Source organism: Ornithodoros turicata, chromosome 6, assembly GCF_037126465.1.
Source record: "Ornithodoros turicata isolate Travis chromosome 6, ASM3712646v1, whole genome shotgun sequence".
Lineage (NCBI taxonomy): Eukaryota > Metazoa > Arthropoda > Arachnida > Ixodida > Argasidae > Ornithodoros > Ornithodoros turicata.
In genome coordinates this window covers 65,571,025-65,597,434 of record NC_088206.1, presented here as the reverse complement: position 1 = coordinate 65,597,434, position 26,410 = coordinate 65,571,025, and the positions used below count along the sequence as shown (strand labels likewise).

Genomic DNA, 26,410 nt, shown 5'->3' with positions numbered 1-26,410 from the left:
GGGCGGCAGAGGCGAGTCGTCGTCGTCGTCGTCGTCGTCGTCCACGGGCCGCCAGAAAGTTGTTGTTGTCCTCCTTGTATTCTTCATTGCCCTTCGTTTGTTGCTTTCATGTACTGCCATAGCTTTAGGTCACTTTGCATGTCGGCACAGTTGCCTTAGAAGTCGGCCCAGGACGCACATTCCCCCAGGGCGTCAGTCGTGACGTTACCCACATCTGCGAGGCCGACAACGGCAAGCCCTTTCACCATCACCACCACCACTCTCACACTCTCTCACTTTGCACGGTGGTAGTACTTATCGCCCTCCAACGTCACTTCCCCTTCCACGCCTAACCTCCTTTCGTTCTTTCCGCCCCCACGTTCTTTCTAGATCGGTGTAGCACACAGACAGCGATCGGTGGATCACACCATGTTGAGGGGAGCATTGATGGATCACAACAACAACTTTATTTGTAGAATGATGAATGGGGAGTTTCATTGCCAGACGCGATATTCTACCCCATTGCTGATGGTGATGTGGGGAATGAAATAGCGAGCCCCTTCACAATATCGTTCGAAGTTCTATTCTGTCCAAAAAGGTCAAAAGAGCTTTAATTGAGGGCAGCGCGTTGATGGGATGGATTTGGCCAAGGACCAAGCAGTCACTCGACTGCCCTATCACTCGACATATTACGGCTGACGGTTCAATTCCAAGTATTTTCATACGCGCACATCAATTATTATGTACCTGGGACTGTTGGAACGGATCGTGAAATGCAGTCCCCACTCTATGTGACATTCATTTAGTCCCTTGTATTCACTGTCTAAATGGACTAATTTTTGTGTAAACGCATCTAGTCCCCGAAAGGACTAAAAGTACTCTTTTTTTTTACATTAAAATGTAGCTTTCACCTCTGCTGCAGAGAGAAAGAGAGAGAAGGGACGGGACGGCTAAAGGGGGGTTGATTACCGCTGATAATAATTCGATTCCACATCCGTCACCTGCTCAAATTCCTTTGAATCCTCCCTAGTGCAAAAATTAGACTGAAACAGGAAATGAAACTCAACTCACGTTGCACTAGTTCGTGGAGTTGCGCCTTTACCGTCTCGGGGTCCCCTTGAAACGCGGCCTTGAGAACGACGAATGCGGTGGGTGCCTCACCGTACCGTGAATCCGGAATTCCCACGACTGTGGCTTCAGCAACTGCTTCGTGACTCAATAAGACCTCTTCTATTTCCGCCGGCGCTAACTGGTGTCAGAAGACAACATTACAAGGCACGTGTCCGAAACTGTGGTGGGTTTCAGAGGTTCACCTGGTTGTCCATGCATTTGATCATGTCCTTCAGTCGCTCCACGAAATAGAACCAGCCGTTTTCGTCGTAGTAGGCGCAGTCACCTCAAAAGAGTAATGGTAGAGCAAATAAAGATTTGAGTCTCGGGCTCCGACTTGTACTGTCACAGGCAAAACGATAGATACGTGTGTACTATCCACAGCCATGTCGTTAGCAAAAGCCTCGCTCTGGTTTTGCTCTTGCTTCTTCATTATAGTACTTTGACACGTAATGGGGGACCTTACATCCGGCAAACGATGAAGGAAATGCGTCCACATTTTGTTCATGGGGAACTTTGAAAAAGTAGACCAAGCTTATGAGAACGCACACAGACAAGGGACGGACAAGTTACTGTAGAAGTGTTTCTTTTTTTTTTTTTTTTCGCGTGTAAAATATTTTTGCGTTTTCGAACAGGGCTGCTCGGAGGATTGATTCGCAATAACTTAACTTTGCGACACAGGTTTCCGGAAGTGCTTTGCTCTTGCGTATCGTGCCGCCGTCAATACTCGGGCGTATTTCGGCACGTACTAAGACATCCGTTGTTCACGTGGATTGCGGCATTCTAGGTCTATTCCTTTCTTCTCCTCACAGAGATGGGAGGAAAGGCCCTGTAAAATGGCCTTTAGGGACCCTGTAGGTGGCCATAGTACTGGCCGTGTGCAGGTCAGCCACTTCATTTTAGCAGCTCTCATCAATTGTCACTCGGGGCACTGAACAGTTCGGTTGAGATGTGGTACTATCATACAAGCTGGTTTTGAGAATGCGTATAAGGCATGTTCCTGCTTCGTGGTATATTGTATGTATAGTGCAAAGCGTTTATAGGAGTAACAAAAGCATGATCAATTTTCATTTCTTTGCATCTTGCCTGATGGGATAAAACAATGTTCTGCGCTTGCTTAAACTGTCTACGCTGCATGGAGTAGAAAGGGTCAGGTAGTCACGGTATAGCGTCGAACGCCGAACGATTTTCGCCCTCATATGGCCAGAGTTATTCGCGGGAACTTAAATTCGCGATTTTGGAGGTGTGCGCGAAAAACGCAAAAAATATTTCCGCGAGAAAAAAAAAAAAAAAAACACTTCTACAGTAATGCTCTCTGTGTCCGTTCCCTGTGCGTGTGCGTTCTCACCGATTTCAGTGCGTCAACTAACATGCTCCTCACCTTCTTGCACCCTTTTTAATATACCCTTAGTTCAGGAACATTTAGAAAGACGTATACGATGGTAATTAGACGAGGAGGGCTAAGAACAACGAGCACGTAAGCGTGCAACGCCCAAGAATCGATGAAGTCAAGCAACCCAAGAAAAATTGGACATGACGGACGGAAATCAGAAGGCCCAGGTGCGAACCTTGGCTTCGGCACCTTTTTCCTAAGTTGCTCGATTTTATAGAAGGATACCAGGTGCACCGATAAAGGCAACCGCCATTAATTCAAGTCCAGGTTGTCACTACCATTCTGTCCACATCCAACTTGTCCAGAAATCTCCCTTGTTTCCTATAATGAACGTACCAATGACGACTTCTTCGCACCACATGCTACGCGCCTCAAAAGCCTTTGTGGCTCTCATACGCGCTGATGCGAGAAGGCTGTTGTCGGCACTCAAAGTTGAAGAAGAACTTTTTATGCTAGAGAATATGAAACACGTGAACGTTGACGCGTATTCCCGCTGATGTCCCGATCTCAGGCAAAGCGTATGCTCCACTAGGAAGTTCATGATGTATTATTCTCTACTGCAAGTGACCACTAGTCCAGAAGCTCATTTCGTCGGTGTGTGAACCATTCCAAGGGGAACAATTAAGGAGCTTTTCCTGGAGGTATTGCAAAGTATACAGGGTGAGATGACTCGAGTCGATGTAAGGTATAAAAGGGGAAATTATGAAGATGTTGACCTCCATAACGGAGGGGCCGGCCATACGCCAAACCACTTGGAAGTAGGAATGGATGTGTCCATGCATCTCCGGAATTCGCGCTTATCTGTCTTGCCTAAGGTTAAAACTCATAAGCCTTCTTCCAATAAGTCATACCTGGAAGTCAGTGATTCCCAGTGGAGCGAACAATAAATCACGTAACGATTATTTATACAAACAAATAATTACACTTGCGAAGGAACCGCTCCGTATAGCCACGATGTTCTGAACTTTCCATTGCCTTAGCCGGGCACACTCCCAGTCGAGAAAGTTGAATTGTTGAATTATGAATTTCATAACAAATATGCAACGTGGTATCATGTTGGTGCTTACCCGTCCGTAACCACCCATCAGCGGTCAGAACCTCCGCCGTTGCCTCTGGTCTTTTGTAGTACCCCTTCATGACGTTGGGCAATTTGACGACCAGTTCCCCGCTTTCGCCAGGTCCAAGAATCCTTCCGGTCCCTATGTCAAGAATCTAAGAAAACCTGTATCATGAACACACGGATGAACAAAGTCCCAAGGGCCATTTCTTCTTGGTGCGTGTGTGCATTTCGAGAAGAAGACGGCAAAAGAGGTCAACATAGCGTTCGGTACATTACGCGGGTCTAATTTGTGGTTTATGCGCAAGCTTGACGTGAAGCTTACTGTGAAACATCCTATAACATCTTCATCGTGTATTTATTGCTGCCGCTGTGAATGACGTTACAATATGTTTACAAGGTCTTACTTCTTTTTGACGGCATGCTAAAGAAAGGATGGTGAAGCATATCCAAGTCTTAGGGAAGGATTGTTTCACAATACGTAATCTGGTAGGTAGTATCCCCATTATTACGTCGAATATTATGTTACCGGAACATACTTATGACATCTCTTGAACCATTCCTTCTTCCGGTGAATTTCGCACACAGAAAAATCAGAGGTAAATTCCGCATGTCGCACATAGATAAGACCTTCGGTACTATGGATGTACGAATAATGCAAAACAGACTCACTTTAGCCTGTACCATGACGCCAGGTACGCCGATAGTATCGTACGCAATGGCACTTGAGGGCGTCGCACAGGTAATGCCACACGCTTCGGTTAAGGCATAAACGTTCTTCAGGGTGGTCAGGTTGCACAGCTTCAAAGTCTTCTCTGCTAGGCTTGGAGAAATGCAACTTCCGCCGATTATTATATTTTGAATGGAAGGCGTCCTGTGCCCTTGTGTTTCCATAGAGTCTACAAATACTTTCAGTTGCGTTGGAAATAACACGGCTGACGACACCTGCGTTAACAGGATAACGAAGTTCAATGAGCATGCCTCGTCTGCTCCTGACTCTCAAGAGCGAGCAAGACATTGCATATGTAGAGAACGCATTAGTGGGTCTGCAAGGGGGACTACACTGCGCAGGAGAGATCTTGACGTGTCACTATATAGTATGGGGGAGACCGGGAAGAGTTGTCACAGTCTTTACTTCCGACTTTGCTGTAACGAAAGTATACGTTCTTTAGGCTGATGAAACCGGCGCTGTATTTTAGTGCGATCTTTTGGCTACACAACGCACATATTAAACTGTTTATATTTTACATTGTGTTATTATATTATATATTGTGTTATTTATACACATATTAAGTTTATAACAGAGATTTGCGCGGAGGTCGTCATGTGTGACAGTACACCCGAGTAGCGGGGCACGCTGTCTCAGCTGCATTTTGTCGTAATCTTTATTGTGGAGCTGTACTCAACCAAATACCATTGGGAGTGCACATGGAAAACAAACTGACCGAGCAGAAGAATCTATTATGTTAAGCCTTACATTTTATATTTTCGCGTCCGCCCTAGCTGTACAGGATTCATGCAATCTAGCCATTTCTAGTTAGTTAAGACCTGCATTGTAAGTGTAAAAAGCGGCACTAAATTATTACACGACCTCTAAGATGTAGTAAAAAAGGTGCTGAAGCACCCTTTCGCGGATATAGTTTGCGCTGTCAGTTGCTCTACCAGTTGAGGCACGTGACAACTTACCCAGCCTCGTATGGGACAACTAACGTATGGGATAACTTACGTATTTTTGTCGCGGCTGGTCGCGGCGAAGCGCAAAAAGACGCTCTTTCACTCCCTTATCCATCAATGAATTACGTCCTTACACCAATGAATTACACCAATGAATTACGTCCTTTTGCGCTTCGCCGCGACCAGCCGCGACAAAAATACGTAAACCGAAACCAATTAATTACTGCAACAAATGACCCGCTTCGGTGGCAGATTTTTCTCTGAAAGGTGTCCACTGAAGGTCCCAAAAGGGGTAGTACCCATTTTAATACCGACAGCGCCCTGCTTTAGAAGTTACGCTTTTTTACGAAACTCATTTGCATTTTTATTTAAATAATGAGCGCCTCCCGCTCATTCACGCGGTGCGCATCTTGTAGGCGGTATTGGACAGATACTTGTAAAAAAGAAAGTTATTCGATTGGTGCACCGGTTCGCGAATTATTTAGCCCGGGGATTTAACTGAAACACCCTGTATAGATGCGTCATTTTCCCGGTTCGTAGAGACACCACTTCATTTCGTAGATTCTGGTTTAAAGCTCCCCACAGTGACCGCGTGTTACAATAGCCGGGGAAAGCGGCCCGCCACACTGTTAAGAGTAGCAAGCCTTGTTACTGGCTGGCACCTCTTTCCTCCTATTACAACAACACTGTTCTAGATGTGACTATGGAAGCATCGGCTTGGCGAACCCCATTATTGTGGAACGAAAATCTTCCTAGCATTTTTCTGGTCGATTCAATCGAACCCAGTCCAGTGGAATTAAGACGAGATACGAACATGTCCCTCTTGCACTCATGAGCGTACAATAGACAGGACAGAATGATTTCCATGGGTACCCTAGTCTGTGGGCTGACCGATGTGGGCTTCTCAAACAGTAAAATACCACAGAGATTGTTAAGACGTCACACCAAGAGGGGTGAATATGTTACAGGAAGGGAAATCCGAAATATTATTTTTTATGATTTCATCGCCTGGAGTGACATTGACATTATCCGACAACCACGCTACCAATATTTGTCTCTGGGGTCTTTATCGCCTCCACCGCTAACGAGTGGCGGGAAATTAAAAAAGACGGGCACGTGATACCTTGCGCGTGACGTATCCTACGCACTTCACGTCTAGCCCACCGTGCATCGTGTTTTGTCGCGTCCCCTTCTAGACGAGTGCCACGCCCCTCGTTAGCTCGTTAAGCGTGCAAGCCATTAAGCCCCCTAGAAATATATAGGTCTGCCTAACAGCGAATCAACAACTACTTTATCTTAAGATGATTAATGGGATGAACGGGAGGGGTGCCACATGATCTGTCGAAAGATCAGTGCATCCTTTCAGAACATGCGCATGATGTATCTGATAGTTGGCAACAGTTGCCAATCGATAAAAAGCGGACTGATGCATGGGGGTGATGTGGGGATTCGAACGATCTTCCTGCCGATTGCTGGCACGGTGCTCGGGGAAGGGATGAAAGGGGGTGGGGGAAAGGGAGGGCTCACACATCTAGTTCTACAGTTTCCTGCGCTACAACCGACCATGAGGGTCCACTGCCTTCAGAAAGTTCAGCAGGGCTTTCTGTACGGATTTGCGGCGCTGCCGAGCATCAGAGCTCTGATGCTCCAGGGCGCACTATGCCTATGCACTATACATTATGCTTTGGCGAAACTGCTTATTATCCCAAAATTCCAGGATGTAGTCTTCCGAAATCCCGGATTTTCAGGACATGGAATTATCCCGGAATCCGAACCCTAGTCCGTGCTACTGAAACGATGAGTATCACTTTTGTAGCTATACTGATGTGAGATAACTACTAACCTTGTACTTGTTAACTGTTTCCACGAACTCTGGAACGCTCATTGCCGGTTGGCCCATGACGATCGTTGCTCCATAGGCAAAGTAACTCATACAGAGCGTGAAGCCGGATGTGTGGGTAATTGGGGCTCTGTTCAGAATTACGTCTCCCTCGTTGATGTGGTAACTATGTCTGCGAGGAAGACCGTTTCGTTTCAACGTCAAATCGTTTCATGTCGTCATCGTCGTGTCGTTTCAATGTCGTGTTTTCATATTTCAAGGCACATTTTAAGGATAAAGTTGCACGAAAATCCCGCTCCCAGACGCAGTTAAAGCTAGCAGGCTGCAACTTGACGACAAAATAATCCAGCTGGAGGGTTCATGAAACACGTAGACCCTCTTGTACGAAGACAGGTATTGACGGAGGCTTGCACAAGTCAAGGTGGGGCTTCAGGTCAAGTCACATCTGTGAATTTGGGGGTTATTGCATGTAAAACAGCAGGAGGCCAGGATGTAGGGAGGAAATGCGATTCTTGTGTTTTGTGTTCGGTCCATTTGTCTTTTTCCCGAGGTCAGGGATCGGTTGCTGCTCAAGAAATGTGTCGTTTTAAATGATGCCACGATCAAGGGCCCTTGATCTAGTGCTATTTCCAGTGAATTATTAACGCACTCTTAACAAACAGCCAGTTACAGTTGTAAACCCGATGCATACCACACCACCACCACCACCACCACCGTAGGAACACCCTCCGTTGCCGTCTGCACCAGATTGGTAGTAACGACATTTCGTTGGCCCGTCTTGCACCCCAACCAGTGGGCTGTCACTGTCGCTGTCCTCGGTTTTCTCCGAGTCACCGGACTCATTAACTGCATGTGACCGTTGTTCTAGTGTATCTTTTCTTCTTTCTTGCTTTCATATTTCTCCTTTTTCTCTGAGTTTTTACTTTTTCATTTTTTTAATAGGAAGTCGGCCCTTTGCCTGGCTAGCCTTTCCTTTGTTTTTTCTTTCTTAATAAACATATAGCCCCTCCCCGGTGTATACCTGGGGCATAGCATACAGTACACTACCACCTTTGCCTCCCATAATTTTTTGCTCATGTAATGCCGCCAATCCATCGCACATCCAGAAGACCTCTCTCTGTTTGTAAACAAATGACGTCATATTGTTGACAGCGCCACCAATTTAGTAGGGTTGAACTACGCTCGAAGCTAGGGGACAACAAGATCGCGCCCGAAAGCCACGAGCTTGAGGAGAATACGATGGTCCATGAAAGGGACGCGGCCTTCGGTCCTGCTTATCTTTCAGTAGGAGGGTGCGAACAAGTGCCCATGGAATCCAGCCCTCCCGTTCTGGTCTGTTTCGGTTTGAGTCTGTCTATCAACATCATAATGACGTTTCTCTGGTAGGGCTCTACACTCACAGAGATTGCGCAATGCAGGCCACCAATCCATAATGAGTCAGCTGAGCGCCTTTTGGAAGTCCCGTCGTACCGGACGTGTAGAGGAGGGCCGCCACATCTTCCATAGGCTTTTCTACGTCTACAGGCTTAAAACCGGGCCCTGGGGTGTCGGTGAATTGTTGCACGGAGAAGAAACCGGGAAGAGCTTCCATCGAGAGGAGAGCCTGAAAAAATGTTTCAGAATGATAAAACGAACGAGAATTAATCAGGGGGACCAATGTGCAAAAGTATCACCACGTGCAATCAGGTATATCGTTACCTTGACGATATAAAAGAAACGGAATTCATCCGTTCGCAATTTATACGCGTGAAAGAAACGGCAATTTACGCTTTCCGTTTGCCCTCCCTTTCAAGAGACACGATACGGCGATGAGGAGAGGTTGTCCAATCATAGCTATAGTAATATGAAAACTTTTGCGAGTACCAATAGGAAGCCGTGCCGCCGTGACGTGTCTCCTGAGAAGGAGAGAACAGGGAAAGCGCAAATTGCCTATTCCTTTCGTGCTATCGTGGAAGACGCAACGGACGAAACACGTTCGTTTTGTGTTGCTGTCAAGGCAACCTCATCGTTTTGTAGTTCGATGAGAAGTTATTTTGCCCTCTCGTGCTCTTTGTCGTCTTGCGCACCTTTAGTTGATGCTTGTCCTTCACTTGAGCTACTTTGTCGGCATTTTGTCTGTCCGTTAGGATGTACGTGCATTCGCTGTCGCTTAACTGGTATGAGAGTTCCCCTGTAATAGAAATTATTTATTTAGTCGTACTACAGACCACCCTTGCCGTCCTGGCAGGAAGGGCACTACGTACAGTGATGCACTTCGAGTAAGTACAGCAATACACACGATCTTATTAAACAGTACACTGTAGTGCGGAAGACATTATTTTAATAAATTCGTTTCGAATCTCGCTGATGACTCCGTCGTGGTCAAGCTCCAATCGTGGACCGTACGGGGAAAATAGGAAAACCGGAAGGAGTTATTATTGAACCGGTACTCAGTCACGAGGTAATGATGTTGTGCCGCACACCTCTGGACGTTTTACGGGTACGGTAGTGAACTGGATCAATCCTAAGTTGGTTGTTCAGGTTGTTCAGTTGGCAGTGTCGGGGATGTGTTGGGCCGACATGCCCAACTTGCTGCCAATATCGGCCCAATCTCGTGCGCGCACATAAATATTTAAGCGCGTCAGTTCTGCGCCTCTGTGAATGCGAGTGAACACCGGGATATTCTGAAGGATATGCCACATGCGAATGTCTGTCTTGTGCCATCGTAGCTTAATGTCGCGCACGCCAAGTAAAGGCTAAGGTTGACTAAGCGGCCACAAAATATACACTGCACCAGCAGGCACCGAAAAAGAACAACAACAACAATGAAATAGCGACCGGACCGGAGGGGGGGGGGGGGGGAGGAGTGCATATTCTGTAAATGTGACAATTGGGACCTCCTGCTTCGGCTTCATGATTTGTTAGCTGTCAGCAAGTATAAACCATGCCAAAAAGGTGATGTGAGGTTGTACCAAAAATGCTCTGTTTCAAGGAATTTGATAGTGCATTACATGTTCTCGTTCCTTTAGTTCCTACGTTTTTGAGTATCAGAGAGAAAATGTTGTCCTCACTTGGTGTCAAAGTTGGCTTGCAGCAGACGACGGTTCCTCCTGCCGCGATGATGCCGTGCATGGCCAGCAAGTTGTCGGAGGTATTTCCAAAATGAACACACACTTTGTCTCCTTTCTGCAGTCCGATGGACTGGAACCCTGCGGCATAACGCTCGATGCTTCTCTCCACGTCACTGAAGGTCCATTGCTGGGTTCCGTCAACCTGTATGAACATATTGGTGGAGGGATACACCAACACACGGAGCGCTCTTAATGATCACTCGAAGCAATCGCCATTGTACACGCCAGGTGACGCTACGAGCACGTTCAATGACTTTGCTTTCAATCAGGGTTGCGGAATGGGGTCTCCCATTCCCGTTCCAATCCCATTCCGAGGAATTGACATTTGCGATAATTCCATTCCTACAATTCCTCGGAATGAAAAGGTATGGTCAGTTCCCACACCTGGAATGGCTTGGCAACCCAATTCCAGTCCGTTAATTCCCTCAATAGAAGAAGAGGACCGGCAACCATACTGGGAAGTCCAGCAGTGCTAGAGGAGATTGACATTACCAAGCACAAGGTTATTTCACTCTTGACCGTGTGCAGGTGCGGTGCAAAGTGTGCGAGGGCAGAGACCCAGCACGTTGAAACCAAAACTGCCACCGGGGCACCCAGACCATTCCAGTTCGATTCTGGGCCCTGCTAAATCTGGAATGATTCCGGAATCATTCGAACTCCGGAGTGGTAACTCCTCAACCCTGCTTTCAATGATCATTAAGACTCCCCCGTTTGATCGGTATAACGTATTTTTGAAGTGGCTTGTTGAACCCAAGCTTAGTTCTTAAGTTGAGGTCGAGCTCAGTGGCGTTCCTGTAGAAATAGGCCGAGTATCCGTCCTTGAACTGCTAGAAGTGTGTCCTATTCACGAAAGAAGGGCTACTTACCATTGCTACCTTGTCGCCATGTTTTTGGATATAGCTCTTGAGGAAAGCAGCAAGAGATGTCTCCGGAATCGAGATATTGGGATACGGCGAATAGACGATGCCGTTTTCAATCCGAGCTTTTGTCTCCATCGCAATCTGTATCGTAATGGATAATTGACACATTAATTGATTGATTGACGGGTAATTCTATTCTCTTGTTAGAATTAGTCTTAGGAGTAGAAACTGTACTCACGATCCGAACACAATGGCACCGGTAAAGTTAAGCCGAGGAGATAGATTTTGAGACCATCACAGGGAGCACACAAAAACGCGGACCGGCAAAGGTACACCAAGCCCACACTTGTAACTGATGTTTATTGAACGAACACGAAACGAAAGAAAGACAGGGGGAGAGGGGAAAGGCGATGATACTGCGGGGAAGGGAGGAGAGTCACCAGCCACCCAGGAAGTCGAGCTCGTCCTTCGAAAGGGCGACATTAGGGCGGCTTAATCACCGCCGGAGTGTCTAATGAAGGCCTCCAAAATATCTCTGGCGCGCGGCTTCTTGTTTTGGTCCACTACGTTGGTGTCACTGAACCTCACATTACATCCGTGCTGTCTACTTTCTTTCTTTTTGTTTTGCGGAATAGCAAACCGACATACCGTTTGGCTCACCTTTCCTCCTCTTCTTTATTTGTTCTAATAAATATATCCCCCTCATTCGCGCTGTCGAACATGGCACTTGAGGTGCAGCTGAACTGAGCCGTTTTCATCAGCTGAGATTCATCAGGCAGGCCAGCGGTGCATTGCCTTCGACTGTCGGCCTTTCCAAAGACAAGCCTAGAGGGTCCATGAAGAGATTCCCCCAAAAAATCCCAGTTCTGAGTGGGGCACGGGTCAAAGTGGAGGAGGCCTATTATCCGAAATATATAGATATCCTATTTTTGCCATATTGCATTCAACGCGGGTACAGTACCGCCAAAACGGTGATGAATGACCCACCACATCGTCATTCCATTTATGTGTGTGTGTGTGTGTGGGCACGGTTCACGAAAAAAAAAAAAAGAAACATCGAACGGTCGCCAGACACACCCCCTGCAAGCGATCTGACGTCACTTACATCCTTTGCTCACTCCAAGGTTGCACCAAGCTATAGCCAAGCAGTGGCCAAGGTCGTCTGCTTTTGACGTGACACCGAGTTTCTCCGTCGTGCCGGCAGCGGAGCAGTCGCCTGTTTCGGCCCTGTTTTTTTTTTTTTTTTTTTACTAATATCTCCGTTGTTTTAACAAGTATTGCGTTCGTACACCACGTGGTGAATGAATTGGCGGCTACAGGAATGCATACGTATGAGGAGGTCTATTTGTGAAATCGTTTTATGGTCCCCTTAACTTCCTGAGCGGCCTTGTGACTCTCCTCCCCTTTCCACAGCACCTTCGCCTTCCCCCTTCTCCGCTTGTGTTCCTTTCGTCTCAGATTCATTCAATAAACCTCATTTGCTAGCTTGTGCTTGTCTATTTTATCTGTTCGCTTTTTGGTTTGCGCTCTGTGATTATGAACTCCGACCAAGTTGCCCGATCACCACACTCGGCGGACTTTGAGACGTTGAAGAACAGTCATCAATTGTTACACAAGCTTGCTATGAAGAGAGAATACGTTTCCGCGACCTTACCTGAAGTTCAGCAGGAATTATTCCGAGAGACGCGTCCGTGTCATACACAAGGAGATCACTGTCCTGTCTGCACGCTCACTTCTGATATTTAGACGGCCGCTGCGCCGGCATCGGAGAGTCAACAGATAAACCGTCCAGAGTAGTGTATAATAACTATGGGACATGGATGCTCAACACTTCAAAATTATCTAGTGCTGCCGAAGTAATCTCGACATTCGTGAGCGCGATACGAGAAATGCGTAAATACGAGAGTTAGAATGGCGCGATACAGGACGGTGGTCTCTGCGTACATTCACCGTAACTGTACGAGAAGGGCATGGTTTTGTTCTACGTGACTATGCAAGCAGCGCAGTATATTGCGCTTATTGAGAATTATGCAGCTCTAATGGAAATAATGCTCACAATCACGTGTTAGTAATAAATAATCATGATTCACGTGTTGACAGCTCTTGTCCCCTGCTCGGAAGCGGGGGCTCCTACAGCCTGGATGTGGTCATCAAATCTAGAGCCACAAACTATGGGCTTATGTGACGACCATGCTCCTCAGCTTTCAACTGTGACCAATCAAGTTATTCACTAACCCAGGATTATTACCTCAGTAAATTACTTCTAAAATGTAATTAAATTACGTTACTCATTACTCCAGCTAGAATTTAATTAAATTACATTCCTCATCATTGCAATTGAAAGGTAATGAAATTACATTACAATTACTACGAAAAAGTAATTTCATTACACTAATGACAGGACCCACTGGCTAGTACGATATATGAAAGAGTGAGGTGATGAGCGGATAATGATACAGCATCTTTGTCCTTCCTATGACATGAAGCCCTCATGGCCAGATAATGTCAGTGCACAAAGGTATAAAATTCAGAATATGGGACAAGCTACACTAAAGAGTGCAAAGACGACTAGTGTACTCCAGCAACGCGAGTCGCGGCTGCATGATATTGACACAGGCGCCTAGTACTGATGCCAACTTGAACACTGGCCTCATTGATGTCATGGCAACAATAACATTGTCCACCAACCATAACAATTAAATGATGACGACTGAACGGGGATCCTGGACTCTTTCTAGACCGCATTTTGCATCAGCACGAGTGTTTCCAAACTGCTGCTGATGGTACACTCTTAAAAATGAACTTCACCGCATAGCACGCTCCTAGCCAACCATCATCTCAAATGATATCGTTATCTGCCCTGATTTGTTGAAAACGGGGGGCGTACGCCTTTTTTGTGACAATTATGAACAGCATAAGCGTCACAGAAAAGGCGTACGCCCTCCGTTTTCAACAAATCAGGGCAGATAACGATATCATTTGAGATGATGGTTGGCTAGGAGCGTGCTATGCGGTGAAGTTCATTTTTAAGAGTGTAGGGTTGCCACTTTTCGTAGTGAAAAATACTGGCTGAGGGAGAGGAGGTGGTTAGAGGGAAAGAAGGAAAGGCTCGCGGGAAAGGGAAGTGGGTGAGGGGTGGACACTCACAGAGAGAGAGAGAGAGAGCGTGCTAGCTCAAGATAATAGTGAGTTTTAGTATACCGTTGATGAGGATATCGTGCCCATCGGAACCAATCGCAGTGGTGCGTGACTCAGAATCTTGTCCACTGATTGGTTCCGGTTGATACGGTTCGACGCAAGCCATCGTTATCAACGGTCTGCTAAAACTCTCTAATACGAGGAAACATATGTTCCTGTGTCTGGCTGTATCATTGATGCTAGAAATTGCTATAAACAGGCACGAACGCTACACTGGATCGTATTGGAGCAACCTGATTGGACTGTCACTTACTTTGAAAAACATATCGACGCAGACAAACCCTTCTTTGCAGGCGAAGATCTCATGATGGTTGTATACGGCCTAAGTTCTAGCTGGCTCGACACAGCCACCAACAGCTTTGCACAACCACTGATCTTGTCCCTCCGAACACAAGACTTAATGGATAACAGTGATAATAATAATTATAATGAATAACTAAGAAAACTACTGGCGACTGCGGAGTTGGGTCTGTGCTCCAGATTTATTCAAGCTGTATGGAATGTTGAAGGGAAAACCCCGCAAAAGCCCTTATGAAAGGTCTTGAGGCACAAATACCGGCAAAAGGCTGCCGGTATTACCTTCCTACCGGCAGAGCGAGCAAATAACCGGCCGTGCCGGTATAATACCGGCCTGGTGGCAACCCTAGTTGATGGTGGTGGTGAGAACGACCGAAAAAAGAAAAACAGAGGCATAAGTCGGGATACAACTACACAGACTGGGTTAGAAAAAAAAAAAAGAAAAGAAAGCACACACAAGGACACCTGTCCAATTGGGTGCAACACCCTAGCTATTCCGCTGGACTCTCGCAGTCTTTTTTTTCTCTGTGTGTGTGTTTTTTTTTAATATATATATGTAACACTTATTCACTGGCAGGCGGCTGATTACGGTTCGCGAATGATTTGGCAGACGTTTTAGCAGCTGTTCACGGTAACTGTTCCGAGACATGTCAAAGATTCGCGGACACGTCTCAATAAAGTGCGCTTAGCCTAATAGCGCGTGTTGTGTAAGTAAGACAACTTTACGTTTGTACACGTGTATAGGCGAGAGGAGGAATGAAACCCGAAAGGAAGGCGAAACACGGGAGAGAGCGAACACTTACGGGTCAGTTCCTTTTGATTGGTGATAACGGGCACCATGCGACGAGCTTGATAAGGATTCTTCAAACAGCTTCGTCGCTTTCACATGCCAGCTTTTTTTTAAACAGTATCGCTTCCCAAGCAGCACAATGTACGGAAAGTCGAGTGCAATAGGGGTGGACGGGTAGGTGCAAGGCCTTGAACAGACTCTTGAAACTAAAGAACATTGATAAGACACATACCATCCACCCCTATTGCACCCGACTTTCAGTACATTTTGCTGCTTGGGTTGTACGAATATCATTCCCAATGCCATCATACCTCTGACACTTTCTGTTTTCACTATTATTCAAGGGCGTTTCATTTAAAATGAATCAAACATTTTTATAAAAATGGTGCACTGCACTTGAACGAGACTTAGTGCGTAATGTTAGAGTGCAGAGATACTCAGTCTATTTTTTGTTTCCTCGTAAATTACATAATTCGTTACTTAAAATGATTTGGTGATCCGCTTAACTGCAAAAATGTAAATGGCGGCGTTGTAATAATAATAATAATAATTGGGTGTCTACGTCGCGAGACAACTGAGATCATGAGCGACGCCACAGCGGTCGGTCTGTGGATTGCTTTTTGCCCACCTGAGGGTTCTTTAACGTGCGATGAAAGCTCATCACACGGCACCCCGTATTTAACGTCCCTCGCGGAAGACGGCGTGTCTAAGCAACTTGTACCCTGCCACCAAGTTGGCGGGGTTGTAGAGGGCTAAGGGGGTCTTCGATTCTCTTACCCGTGATTGTATACCTCGTCTCAGTTCTATTTCTTTTTTCTTTTTTGCCCGGTTTAAAAAAGTTTCGAAATACCGCCCGACAGCAGCACAAACGCACACGCGGCACACGAAAAGAATTTATCTGTTCGTTCAAACAAGAGGCGCCATCAGCGCATGCGCGGAGTTGGTGTGGGAAAAACCAACACCTCTTAGATGTAGCATCAGGCCTGCTCCCACGTGACACGGCGTCACACAGGAAGGCCTGCTGTGGATGCTGCTATGATGTGGATGAAAGAGCGAACGAGAAGAAAACTTGAAGCAGGTCGTAAAGCCAGGCATGCCTCCATGGGGTGACGGCGCGCAGGCATGATTCTATATAGGAGGTGTCACGAACCGTCATGAATACAGTTTAATGCCAATATATGCTCGTACAAGTAGATTTAAAAATTCATTTTTTGTCCCCACTATAGAAGATTGGAATAATATCCCTCAGGTTGCATTTACATCACTAGAAAGTTTTCTTTCCTGTCTCGATCGTATGTAGCACTTGTCCTGTCAAACACTTGTGATCTCGTGAAGTGCAAAGCGCTGCTATTCTATTATTGCATTATGTGATAACTTCGGAATTTCTTGTGTGATAGATACTTGTTTGCATTCCTTTCTGTGTAGTGTCAGAGACCACTCCTGCTCGGACGCCAACGGAGTCTGCAGTATTTCATAAATAAAATAAATAAAGTAAAGGTGTTCGAAAAATAAAATGGACGCAGTCGTGCGAATGCTTTCCGCACGTGCGACATCGGCAGTGTGCAGTGCTACATCGCTCTCGACTGTCTCCTTTCAATATAGCAGTATAATTTAGAGCTATGAAGGAATGAGACAAGTGTCGCTACAAGACCAAGTTGTCTATGAACGGTATACAACGCGGCGATCTCTTTGCGCTACACATCGACAAGTGGACAGCCCAGCCACAAAACATGCCGCCGATCACAATCACACCGTAGTTAGATATCTAATATTTTCGCCGTGCCGCTTGATAGCTGATATTGTGAAAGCGTACGAGTCACTAGATGCACGCAATTACTTCACCTTAGGCGAGTTTTTGATCGGGGCCTTTCTGGAAACAGCCCTGATTTGGTACGGTGCGCCGGTTCATGTTAGCTTCGTTTTTTTGTACACAGGTATCGTGAGCGAGTCTCACAAATGCGATCTCTGGAAATCTTTCCGTTTATACCTGATCAAAACGACTCCAATCAAACGATTTCTTCGTTCTGCGTTGGGCAGAAACTTATGAAAAGTTATTTACACCTCTAATCATATGATAAAAAGTTGAAAGTTCGATATTTCCTCTCTGCCTCTGTGTTGCTTTCGACGTCTTGGCTAATACCTGTCTCTCTATACCTGTATATACCTCTATACCTGTCTGAGCGTCAGATTTTTGCTCGGTTAGTATTACTAGCACTCCTACCAAACTTCTGAGCAAACCCTATTTGCCCGATTGGTAATATCAGTGCCCTCAAAGCTACTGGACACGGACCGGTAGGCTTGGTGATCTCCCGAGTGAATTCGATCATCTACAGGGTGTCCCAGAATTCGACACGCTCTTCATGTTGGTGGGGTAAAAAAGTGACCTTTACTTGGCAAATTTCCGAGTTCAGTTCGCAAAAATTTACATAATTAAACTTAGGTTACATGATATACACATCAGGAGGTTGAAAAAACCAAGTAAGAACAAATGCCGTGGACCGCATGATTCTAGGTGGCATATTTTTTTTTAATTAGAATTCAATGACACGTTTTCTGGGACACCCTGTATACCAGAAGCAGGCTACCCAAAGCACTCGTGGTGGTGGTGGTGATAGGGCTTGCCGTTGTCGGCCTCACGTACGTGGGCAACGTCACGACTCACGCCCTGGGGGAATGTGCGTCCTGGGCCGACTTCTAAGGGAACTGTGCCGACATATGTCTGAAAGCGTCTGAGGAAAACCCAGGAAAAACCCCAGACAGCACAGCCGGCACCGGGATTCGAACCCGGGTACCTCCCAGTCTCGACGTGACATGGCCAGCACGCTAACCACTGAGCCACGGGAGCTGGTCCAAAGCACTCGTATGCGGCCCGCGTAGTTCCTCCAAGGTTCAATGCGGCCCGCATACACGAATGAGTTCGGCACCCCTGGTGTACACGTAAAAAAAAAAGAAAAAGAAGTGATCGGATATCGCGATGGTGATGGGAATATTGGGAAACGTTATCTTAGGCTATTGACAGTACTTTGTCGAAGGCGAAGTACAACGTCACCCTGAGTGTTCGCAAAAATCACCCAGGGTGCACTATTTCACGCGCAAAACATGCCGCTAAAATAAGCAGGCAACTTCACAGAATTATGCATGTAATTATAATTATAATTGGGTGTTTACGTCGCGAGACAACTGAGATCATGAGCGACGCCACAGCGGTCGGTCTGTGGATTGCTTTTGCCCACCTGAGGGTTCTTTAACGTGCGATGAAAGCTCATCACACGGCACCCCGTATTTAACGTCCCTCGCGGAAGACGGCGTGTCTAAGCAACTCGTACCCTGCCACCAAGTTGCTGGCGTCCTCGGCCGGGTTCGAACCCGCGATCTCGGGATCAGAAGGCGAACACGCTACCGACTGAGCCACCGAGGCCGGTGAATTATGCATGTCTGCGAGCATTTGCCTAACAACAACAACAACATAGATGAATGGATGATGGATGATGGATGGATGAGGGAGGATCAAAAAGCGCACTTCTGGCAATGTGTTAAGTTTCTGCACAGGTACGCCGCCATGATCGGCTTAAAGTCGAGAGAACATTGACACTACACGATTATATGCGCTAGGTCCCAGTTGTATTCGACGCATTTGAGTGAGTTGAACATATAGGAGCATATGCCTTACTTAGATGACGTACACATTTTGTTTGTGAACGACGCTCCCGGACAGCTCAGGCGCAACGGCTCGGCCATGCACAGTTTAAGCATGCTGTCGCCCAGACAAGTGTATGCATGAAGAAAAGAAAAAGAAAAAATTGCATTGCCTTCGCTACTCCTAAATAGAGGTATACAAAGTCGTTAAACAAAATTTACAGCCTAGCAAAATTTACAGCCAGTTTACAGCCATTAAGGTACCCATCACATTTCATACTGGTGGCTACCAAGCTTCCCCGTGGTGCTACGAGGAAAAATTAAGAAAGAGTGTGAAACATAAAAGTAAGCATACATTGTATAGATACAAAAAACATGACGGTCACCGATAAGGTAAAGATGACAAGGAAATCATCGGCGGGCAGATCACGATGCAATAACGCTACACTACAGCCATAAGAATTTTCGTACATCTTTTTAACGCCATAACTACAATGTCAGAAAGGGTTGAAACTGATACTAAGACGAAGAGAGCATTCGATTTCCCAAAACGCGAACCTCAGGGGAACGCAGTATCTGCAGCCTTGTCTTTTCTGTTGTTAAATAAGCACCAGAAATGTTCTTCAGCCTCTTTGGCCTTGAAAGCACACCTTTATTTTGTGGATGTTTTTATCAAACCCGTCTTGCGGTGCTGGTTATCAGAGGAGAATGCGCGCTGAACTCTCATAATTCCCCTCCCTTTCGTGTTTCATTCCTCCTCCCATTTACACGTGCTCAAATGTACAGTCGGCTTTCCTACATGCGGAAGTGTCGAAAGGCTAAGCCCTCTTTAAGTGTGATGTCTCACATTTTAGTCGCACTTTGATGCCCTCGACTCGCTACAAAACCAAGACATTCACTTTACGTTCCAAAAATGGTCTCCCTAATTGTGAATCTGCAGTGGAAAGTTACCTAAAGCGGATATATTTTGATGTATAATTCTGTGAAGTCACGATGGAGCGCAAATTCTACTTCACGAATTGAGTACAATGTGTAAGATTTCAAACGCCGGAGGAACAAAAGCCTTTATACGAGGGGTGTTCAAGTCAAACCGGGACTTTCTGTCTCCTGGGTGTACAAATGACTCGCGCTACTTCTTTTCGGTCATTATGGTCCCACCGGTCCCACTGGGAACCCTTCTAGAAGCTAATAGAAACCCTACATACCTACCGACACGAACTACTGATATGAAGGTTGACGGTGTGAACGCAGCATTGTAGGGTAGCAACTCGCAACCTTCAATGCGGTGTGCCGTGAGCGCAAGTTCATATGCTCGGTGATCTTATATTGTCACTGGTGTCTACAATTCTTTTTAAGATTTACAAAGGGGTTTATCGTGATATATGTTCCAGAAAGTATTCCCGCGTCAGGGAAAAGGACAACGCCCTAGGAAAGGTCTGGGTAAATGTGACGGCGGATATTGCACTATCACTGTGATAGGCGGATAAACATGAGGTGACACATATTTTGCATTCCACCTCATTCTCCTGTAATCACCGCTTCGTCGTAGGAACACACACCGCTTGCACTGACAAATCCTTCATAAGATTTCTTTCCTTTTCAGCTGCCGGCTTGCGTCGGGAAGTATACTAGACTCCTTCACTACTTCATGGCGTTTGGCGTCAGCACGAAGCTTCACGACGAGCGCAGTTTGTGCATTGTTAGATTTCTGTGGTTTTCTTGTCTTGCTGACATTTTGACTTCACTGCTCAGGGAAACTTGCTGTTTCATTAAAAGTGATAGCGAAAGTACATGTTCCAACTAATGCCTCTACCATATTCAACGTGGATTCTCAGAATCCACACCTCGCCTTTATTGCGCCATGAAAGTACTGAGAATCTCGCCTGCTTTCCATCGACAGAACGCACAATGTACAATAGTTTCTATCCTTAATGCTTAAGAAAGGGGAAGGTCGTTTTAACATCTGAGTGGCCATGTGTTTTTCATAATCGCTCTGAAGCAGCCACGCTTAATGGAGCCTCCGCATTTTGTTTCTTTTATCATCGTTATCAGAGCCGTCGCGAGGCGAGTTTGCGCCCGGGACAGGGTAAACGTGAAGGCACCCCCCACCCACCCACCCACCCACCCACCCATTATCGCTACGGCTCTCATCATCATTGTTGTCGGCACACTTCCTCCTGAAGTCGGCCCAGGACGCATACTAACCCCCTGTCTCCCACTCCTTCCTGCTGTCCTCTCTTCATCTGTCCACATCTGTACGCCACTCATAGCCACAGTTGCTTCGCGGCGGTAACACGGAATAAAAAGGGAAAAGAAAAAAAAGATCATCATTGACCCGAGATTTTATGGATATATCTCCGCTGCACACTCAGTACTGTGCTGAATACCGGCAGTTGACATTTACTAATTTGCGACCCATTTAGCACTGGTGCTTAAAGTAGCCCGAATCCATGGAACAGTAAATATATGAACCCATTGCTTTAATGCGGAACAAAAAGCAAAAGAAACACAAACTGGAATAACGCGGGACACAAATATGTCAGTGTAGTGATACCTTATTTCGTCCTCGATGAAACCAAGCAGTTTCCAACGTTAACTTATTGTCGAATGCAAACCGTAAAGTTGTAATGCGCCGTTAGAAACGACGACTTCTCGCGGAGTTAAAACTTGTGAGTATTTTGCCAGCGAGAGAGCTCATGAGACGACTTCCTTCGCACTTCTTTCTACTGCCGGCGGACACGCAATATATATGATACGGTTCATTGTAACCTGATGTGACATTTGCTTTTGAGAAGCTTGGTGTGGCGATTATTGCAGCCAACTTATATTGCGAGAAAATTTACCGCTGCAGATTCCACGGTAAGTCTGGGAGCCCCCAGTCAAAGAACAATCTCGCCAAGATGCGACGGTGGCGATGGTACAAGGGGACGGTGTTCCCCCTGCTCGATGCTCAAGTGCCCAAGATGCTCAAGATGCCCAAGTCGCACTCTAACCAGAGCGCTCCGGACGAGAATTTTCATAGCCCCACTGTGACTGTGCTGTTTTTTTTCATCTGCACTTCGACATTGCAGCTGCTGCGGAGTTCCTTGAACGAAAAAAGATGCGGATCCTCGAAGGTTTGCATGTCACGACCTGCCACGTGCACGTCGCCCGGATCTCGGGAGGGGACCGTAATACTCATACTTTGTATTATACTACAAATACATAATACACTGATTTTGAGGCATTAGAATACGTAATACTAATACTTATGTGTATTATTACGAGTAATACTGGTAATACATTGAAATATAACTCGGGGGCTCTCAAAAATGAAAAAAAAATAAACATTGAGTACACATAATTCCCAATTCTCCAATCGCGTGTTATTTGAGGCGGTTACATTTGAACGTGTTCTCACAGGGACAGTCTTGTGGTGCATGTTTACTCGGTCTTATAGAAGAAGGCAGGCAAATGAAGGTAGCCCCTCCGATCTGATGAGAGTGCTGACGAATTTAGAGCACAGTTGACTCTCTTCCCTCACTGTGTCAGTCTCGATCCAATGCAGCCTGGACAATAAAAATGTGCCGTTCAAAATTGTGTGACATCCGTGGTGAAACTGTCTACAAGAGTGACTTTACTGGACGCTCTGTTTCAGACGTCAAAGGCTTGTATATGTGATTACTCAACCTTAGGGACGATGAACTAGAAGGAACGCAGGAGAACGTTCAGTAACTTCTCGTTCTTAGGTCACTTTCATTTGGAATTGGGGTGTGGGAACAGGGGGCCGTGTTTGTATCCACAATAATGTCGGACAAAGGAAAATTACTGAATAAAGTGCTCCGGTGACACCCTGTAGGTCGGCATTACCACCTCTCAAAATGTATTACACTTTCTAGAGCAGTATAATACATGTAATACTTCAATTTTGTGTATTATATTACAGATACAAATACTTTCGGATAATGAGTATTACAATACATAACACTCAAAAGTATTACAGTAATATTATTATACAAAGTATTACTCTTACTGCCCCCCCCCCCCCCCCCTGATCTATGGCAAGGAGGAAATTTGGGAAACGCGACAGACGCCTTCACGCAGTGCGACAGAGCCTGAGCGCCGGTGAAGCCACATTAGATAAGGGAATTTGCGTTTAAGGACGGGGAAGGATCCTTTTGTTAGGCTACATTCTCGTACGCGCAGTTGGATATCGGTAGACCCGGAAAGCAGAGCGGCGATCAAGAAGCTGCCAGTACCACAACAAGTGGACACTGCTTCATCAGCGAAATGCGTAACACGATCGCCTACAGTAAGAACTGATCTGGACTGCAGGATGATGTATACTGCAAATGTGTAAATAGATTTCATGTTCCCCTCCAAAGGAGAGTAGTAAGGGCTGAGCAGACGTGGTCATTCGCACACGAAACATGAGCGCGTTGGGTTATGTGATTTGAATAAACACTTCATGTTCGTTTTGTTCAAAGTGGTGGTTGTCCCTCGTCTCGTCTCTATAGATCTCCCTCTTTCGCCTCGCCCTGCTTACATCACGACAATGATGTTACTGGTAGCTATATTGAAAGCATGCCTGTTCCTATATCTTTGTAACCTTGAGCGCACACGCTTCACGCAAGCACAAGCACAAGCAGCCGTGGAACACGATATAACTTAGATCAAGCAGTCCTTGTAACAGGAAGCACTGCAAGTGAAAGTTCCGTTAGCGATATCACGGTAACTGTGGAGGAAACCGCGTTGTGGGCAATAGAGAATATCGAGTGGGAGCGCACTACTCATAGAGGCCTGGCGAGATCTTCGCCAATATTATATCACAGTGCCATGAGGAAGTTGTGCTCGTAAAGCAAGCGTCTATGCCCGGAATCACAAAACTAATCAAGGTGACGTGTTCGGAAAAAGTTTCTTTGACAACACCTACAAATATGCACATCGATCACGAATTTACATGAGGCTGACTATGCGACATGGCCGAGTTGGTAAAAGCGTGCTATCGTTGGTGGTAACCAAGGTTAAGCTGGAGACTTGGAGGAGCTGGGTTCGAATCCTACCACTGGCTATGCTGTCTGAGATTTTCCCCGGGTTTGGGTCTGAGGTTTTCCCTGGCAGCCTTTCCAGACAGATGCCGAAACAGTTCCCTCTGAAGTCGTTCCAGGACGCGCAGTGAGCCCTCAGTTCCCCACTTCTTCCTGCTGTCCTCTCTCAATCTGTCCACGTCTGTACGGCGCTCATAGCCACAGTTACTTCGCAACGCTAACACGACAAAAAAAAAAAAGAGGTTGACATTGTTTTGCTGCGAAAACATCTTTTCACCGTGTGCTTTTCCATGCAAGCACTGAAGCTACACGGATCTTTAGTTAGAAACTAACTAGGAGCGTCATATCGATGGTAATCAACTTCGGCAATCCTAGCGCTGGTTCATGCAGAAACGAATAACAGTGTTCCGCGTGTCATGAGCAATGGTTTTCCGAGCCTCACCTGCTTCACCTCACCCCAAACGGTCAACCAAATCCAGCACAGAGTAACACTGTTCAAACAGCATAGTGTCTCTGCGTCGAGCCTTCCAAAGAAGTTGCTCTGCTATTACTGTAAAAAGAACACGAGGGGCTTGCTTTCTGCAGTATCGTGAGACTGCGTTTGAGATCTAGTACTCGTAGTCGGTATTTCCGAGATAGTGTTGACTGTACCCAGCGAGCTGCTTGACCGCTGGTGGAGGACACGCACTGCCCTTTTCTCTTCACTGGATCGAGAAGTGAATCTGACATCTGCTTCACCATGCCCTCCCGTGGGCCTCGCCATTTTGCATCGCCGATGCAAACGCTCCGTCTCGGGGTTGCCTTCACCCCCCATTTCAAGCATCTGATCGGCCGCTCCGGCTCCATGCTCTGCTCGCACTGTGCTGTTTTGGCAGAAGCATAAATGCGAGAATATGTTGAGCGTGTTTGCTGGGTACCATGGCACCAACTGTTGTGCGTTATCTGCCCGTCCGTGTTCCTTGGTGTTTGTTACCAAGCACGTGCTATTCGACTGCCATATACTTATATAACTCCTAAGGAGCAGCACTTGAGTGTCGTCTGCAATCGATCGCTGACGCACCATTCACATTGGCAACCATCCTCGGCCCTTGGTCTAACATGATCGAACATCGTCGTGCTCTGGAGTAATTCCTGATTTTTCTCCGTAACACCGGTCCCCTTTCTATACCCTACGATGTGCCTGCGTACCAGTGTGCTGTGTGTTTTCGTGTGTTGTGTTTTCGCCTAGCGTTTCGTTGATGTTCTCGCCGCCCCTGAATGTTGGCTCACCGACTCCGCTTGCTGTCCACCACACACTTTAGCGTCGTTCATCGTCTCATCATCAGATCGCACCCCGTTCCCTCCATTGTACCCTGGGGTAGTGGGCCGCACCTCATGTGGCGAATTTCCCCATTCATCATCACTAATTTACCTGTCGTTGTTGTTGTTGTTGTTTCTGAATCATACACTGGTACACATTGTACGAAGCGTACGTAAAGAAAACGTCACGTGGGGACGTATGATGGCTAAGGTCAACGCGTTTCATGTTTCATAACAATTTGTATTATTTATAACAGTACACACACACACACACACACAAAAAAAAAAAAACGTAGTGTGACGTTTCCGTTCCGTTTTTCTTGGAGGCGCATCGAAGCCACGAATGTCGGGACTGCAAATTAAGTCTTAGAAGCTCCGGCGATTTGTTCTCTTACGATTGTTTTCGTCCAGAGTTTCGCGAACGAAGCAGGAGCATGGGCGACGCGAGCGGGATTTCATGTGTTCCCCAGTAGTCTAATTGTACCGCCGTGTAACGCAATGGGTTCGCACGAACTTCCGTTCCTCGTAAACATAGCGGAGTATTAATATTTTTGGTATGCATCGCCATTCAGGCCCCCTGTTAGAAACTCGTCGTATAGACAATACAGGAAACGAGCGCTGCTTCCATTTTCAATGCTATTCCAAACAAAACATTGTGATGACGCCCACGAATTTTCCCAGCACCTCCCCCGTGCCCTACAAAATCTTGCAGCACTCCCGAAAACACCGGCCAGAAAGGCCAGAAACGTCCCAAAAGCTGCAGATGTAAGCGTCCCACCCTCCCACCTCTCCCCACGAGAAAAATCCTACGAATATCCCTGGTCACACCACAGTGGGATCCCCGCACAGAGAGTTTGACCAGACAGGTGAAGAGCATGGGTGGCTCTTCCAGCCGACCGTAACGGCACGTGCTCAACCTGTTACCGATATATCTATCAACCCCTACATGTTTGTAATTTGCTTTTGTTTTGTTTTTTTAATATACGGGTGACTAAACTGGAACTACGTTGCCACCCATGAAGCCTTCTTTTTAATGTGATGGTCTGGGCAAAACTGACAGCAGTACATCTTCAAGACTCGTAGGTTAGATTATACCCCTGTCGCACGGGCATTATCGATCCTTCTCGAAGCATATCTGCA

General features: G+C 46.4%; 1 protein-coding gene across 2 annotated transcripts in view; it reads right to left on the bottom strand.

Annotated features, from left to right (window-relative positions):
• Positions 1–26,410, bottom strand: part of LOC135397069 (uncharacterized) — a 123,339-nt gene that overhangs the window by 556 nt on the left and 96,373 nt on the right. The window contains exons 1-10 of one of the 2 annotated variants that reach the window (XM_064628405.1): positions 12,678–12,803; positions 11,030–11,164; positions 10,104–10,305; positions 9,120–9,223; positions 8,454–8,656; positions 7,057–7,225; positions 4,212–4,484; positions 3,550–3,694; positions 1,293–1,375; positions 1,051–1,228 (exon numbers count right to left, since the gene is read on the bottom strand). In XM_064628405.1, coding sequence (XP_064484475.1) covers positions 1,051–1,228; positions 1,293–1,375; positions 3,550–3,694; positions 4,212–4,484; positions 7,057–7,225; positions 8,454–8,656; positions 9,120–9,223; positions 10,104–10,305; positions 11,030–11,158 — 1,486 coding nt within the window. In that variant the 5' untranslated portion in view covers positions 11,159–11,164; positions 12,678–12,803. Of the gene's footprint in view, positions 1–1,050; positions 1,229–1,292; positions 1,376–3,549; positions 3,695–4,211; positions 4,485–7,056; positions 7,226–8,453; positions 8,657–9,119; positions 9,224–10,103; positions 10,306–11,029; positions 11,165–12,677; positions 12,804–26,410 lie in introns of those variants that run through there. The other variant, XM_064628406.1, reaches the window with a different exon arrangement.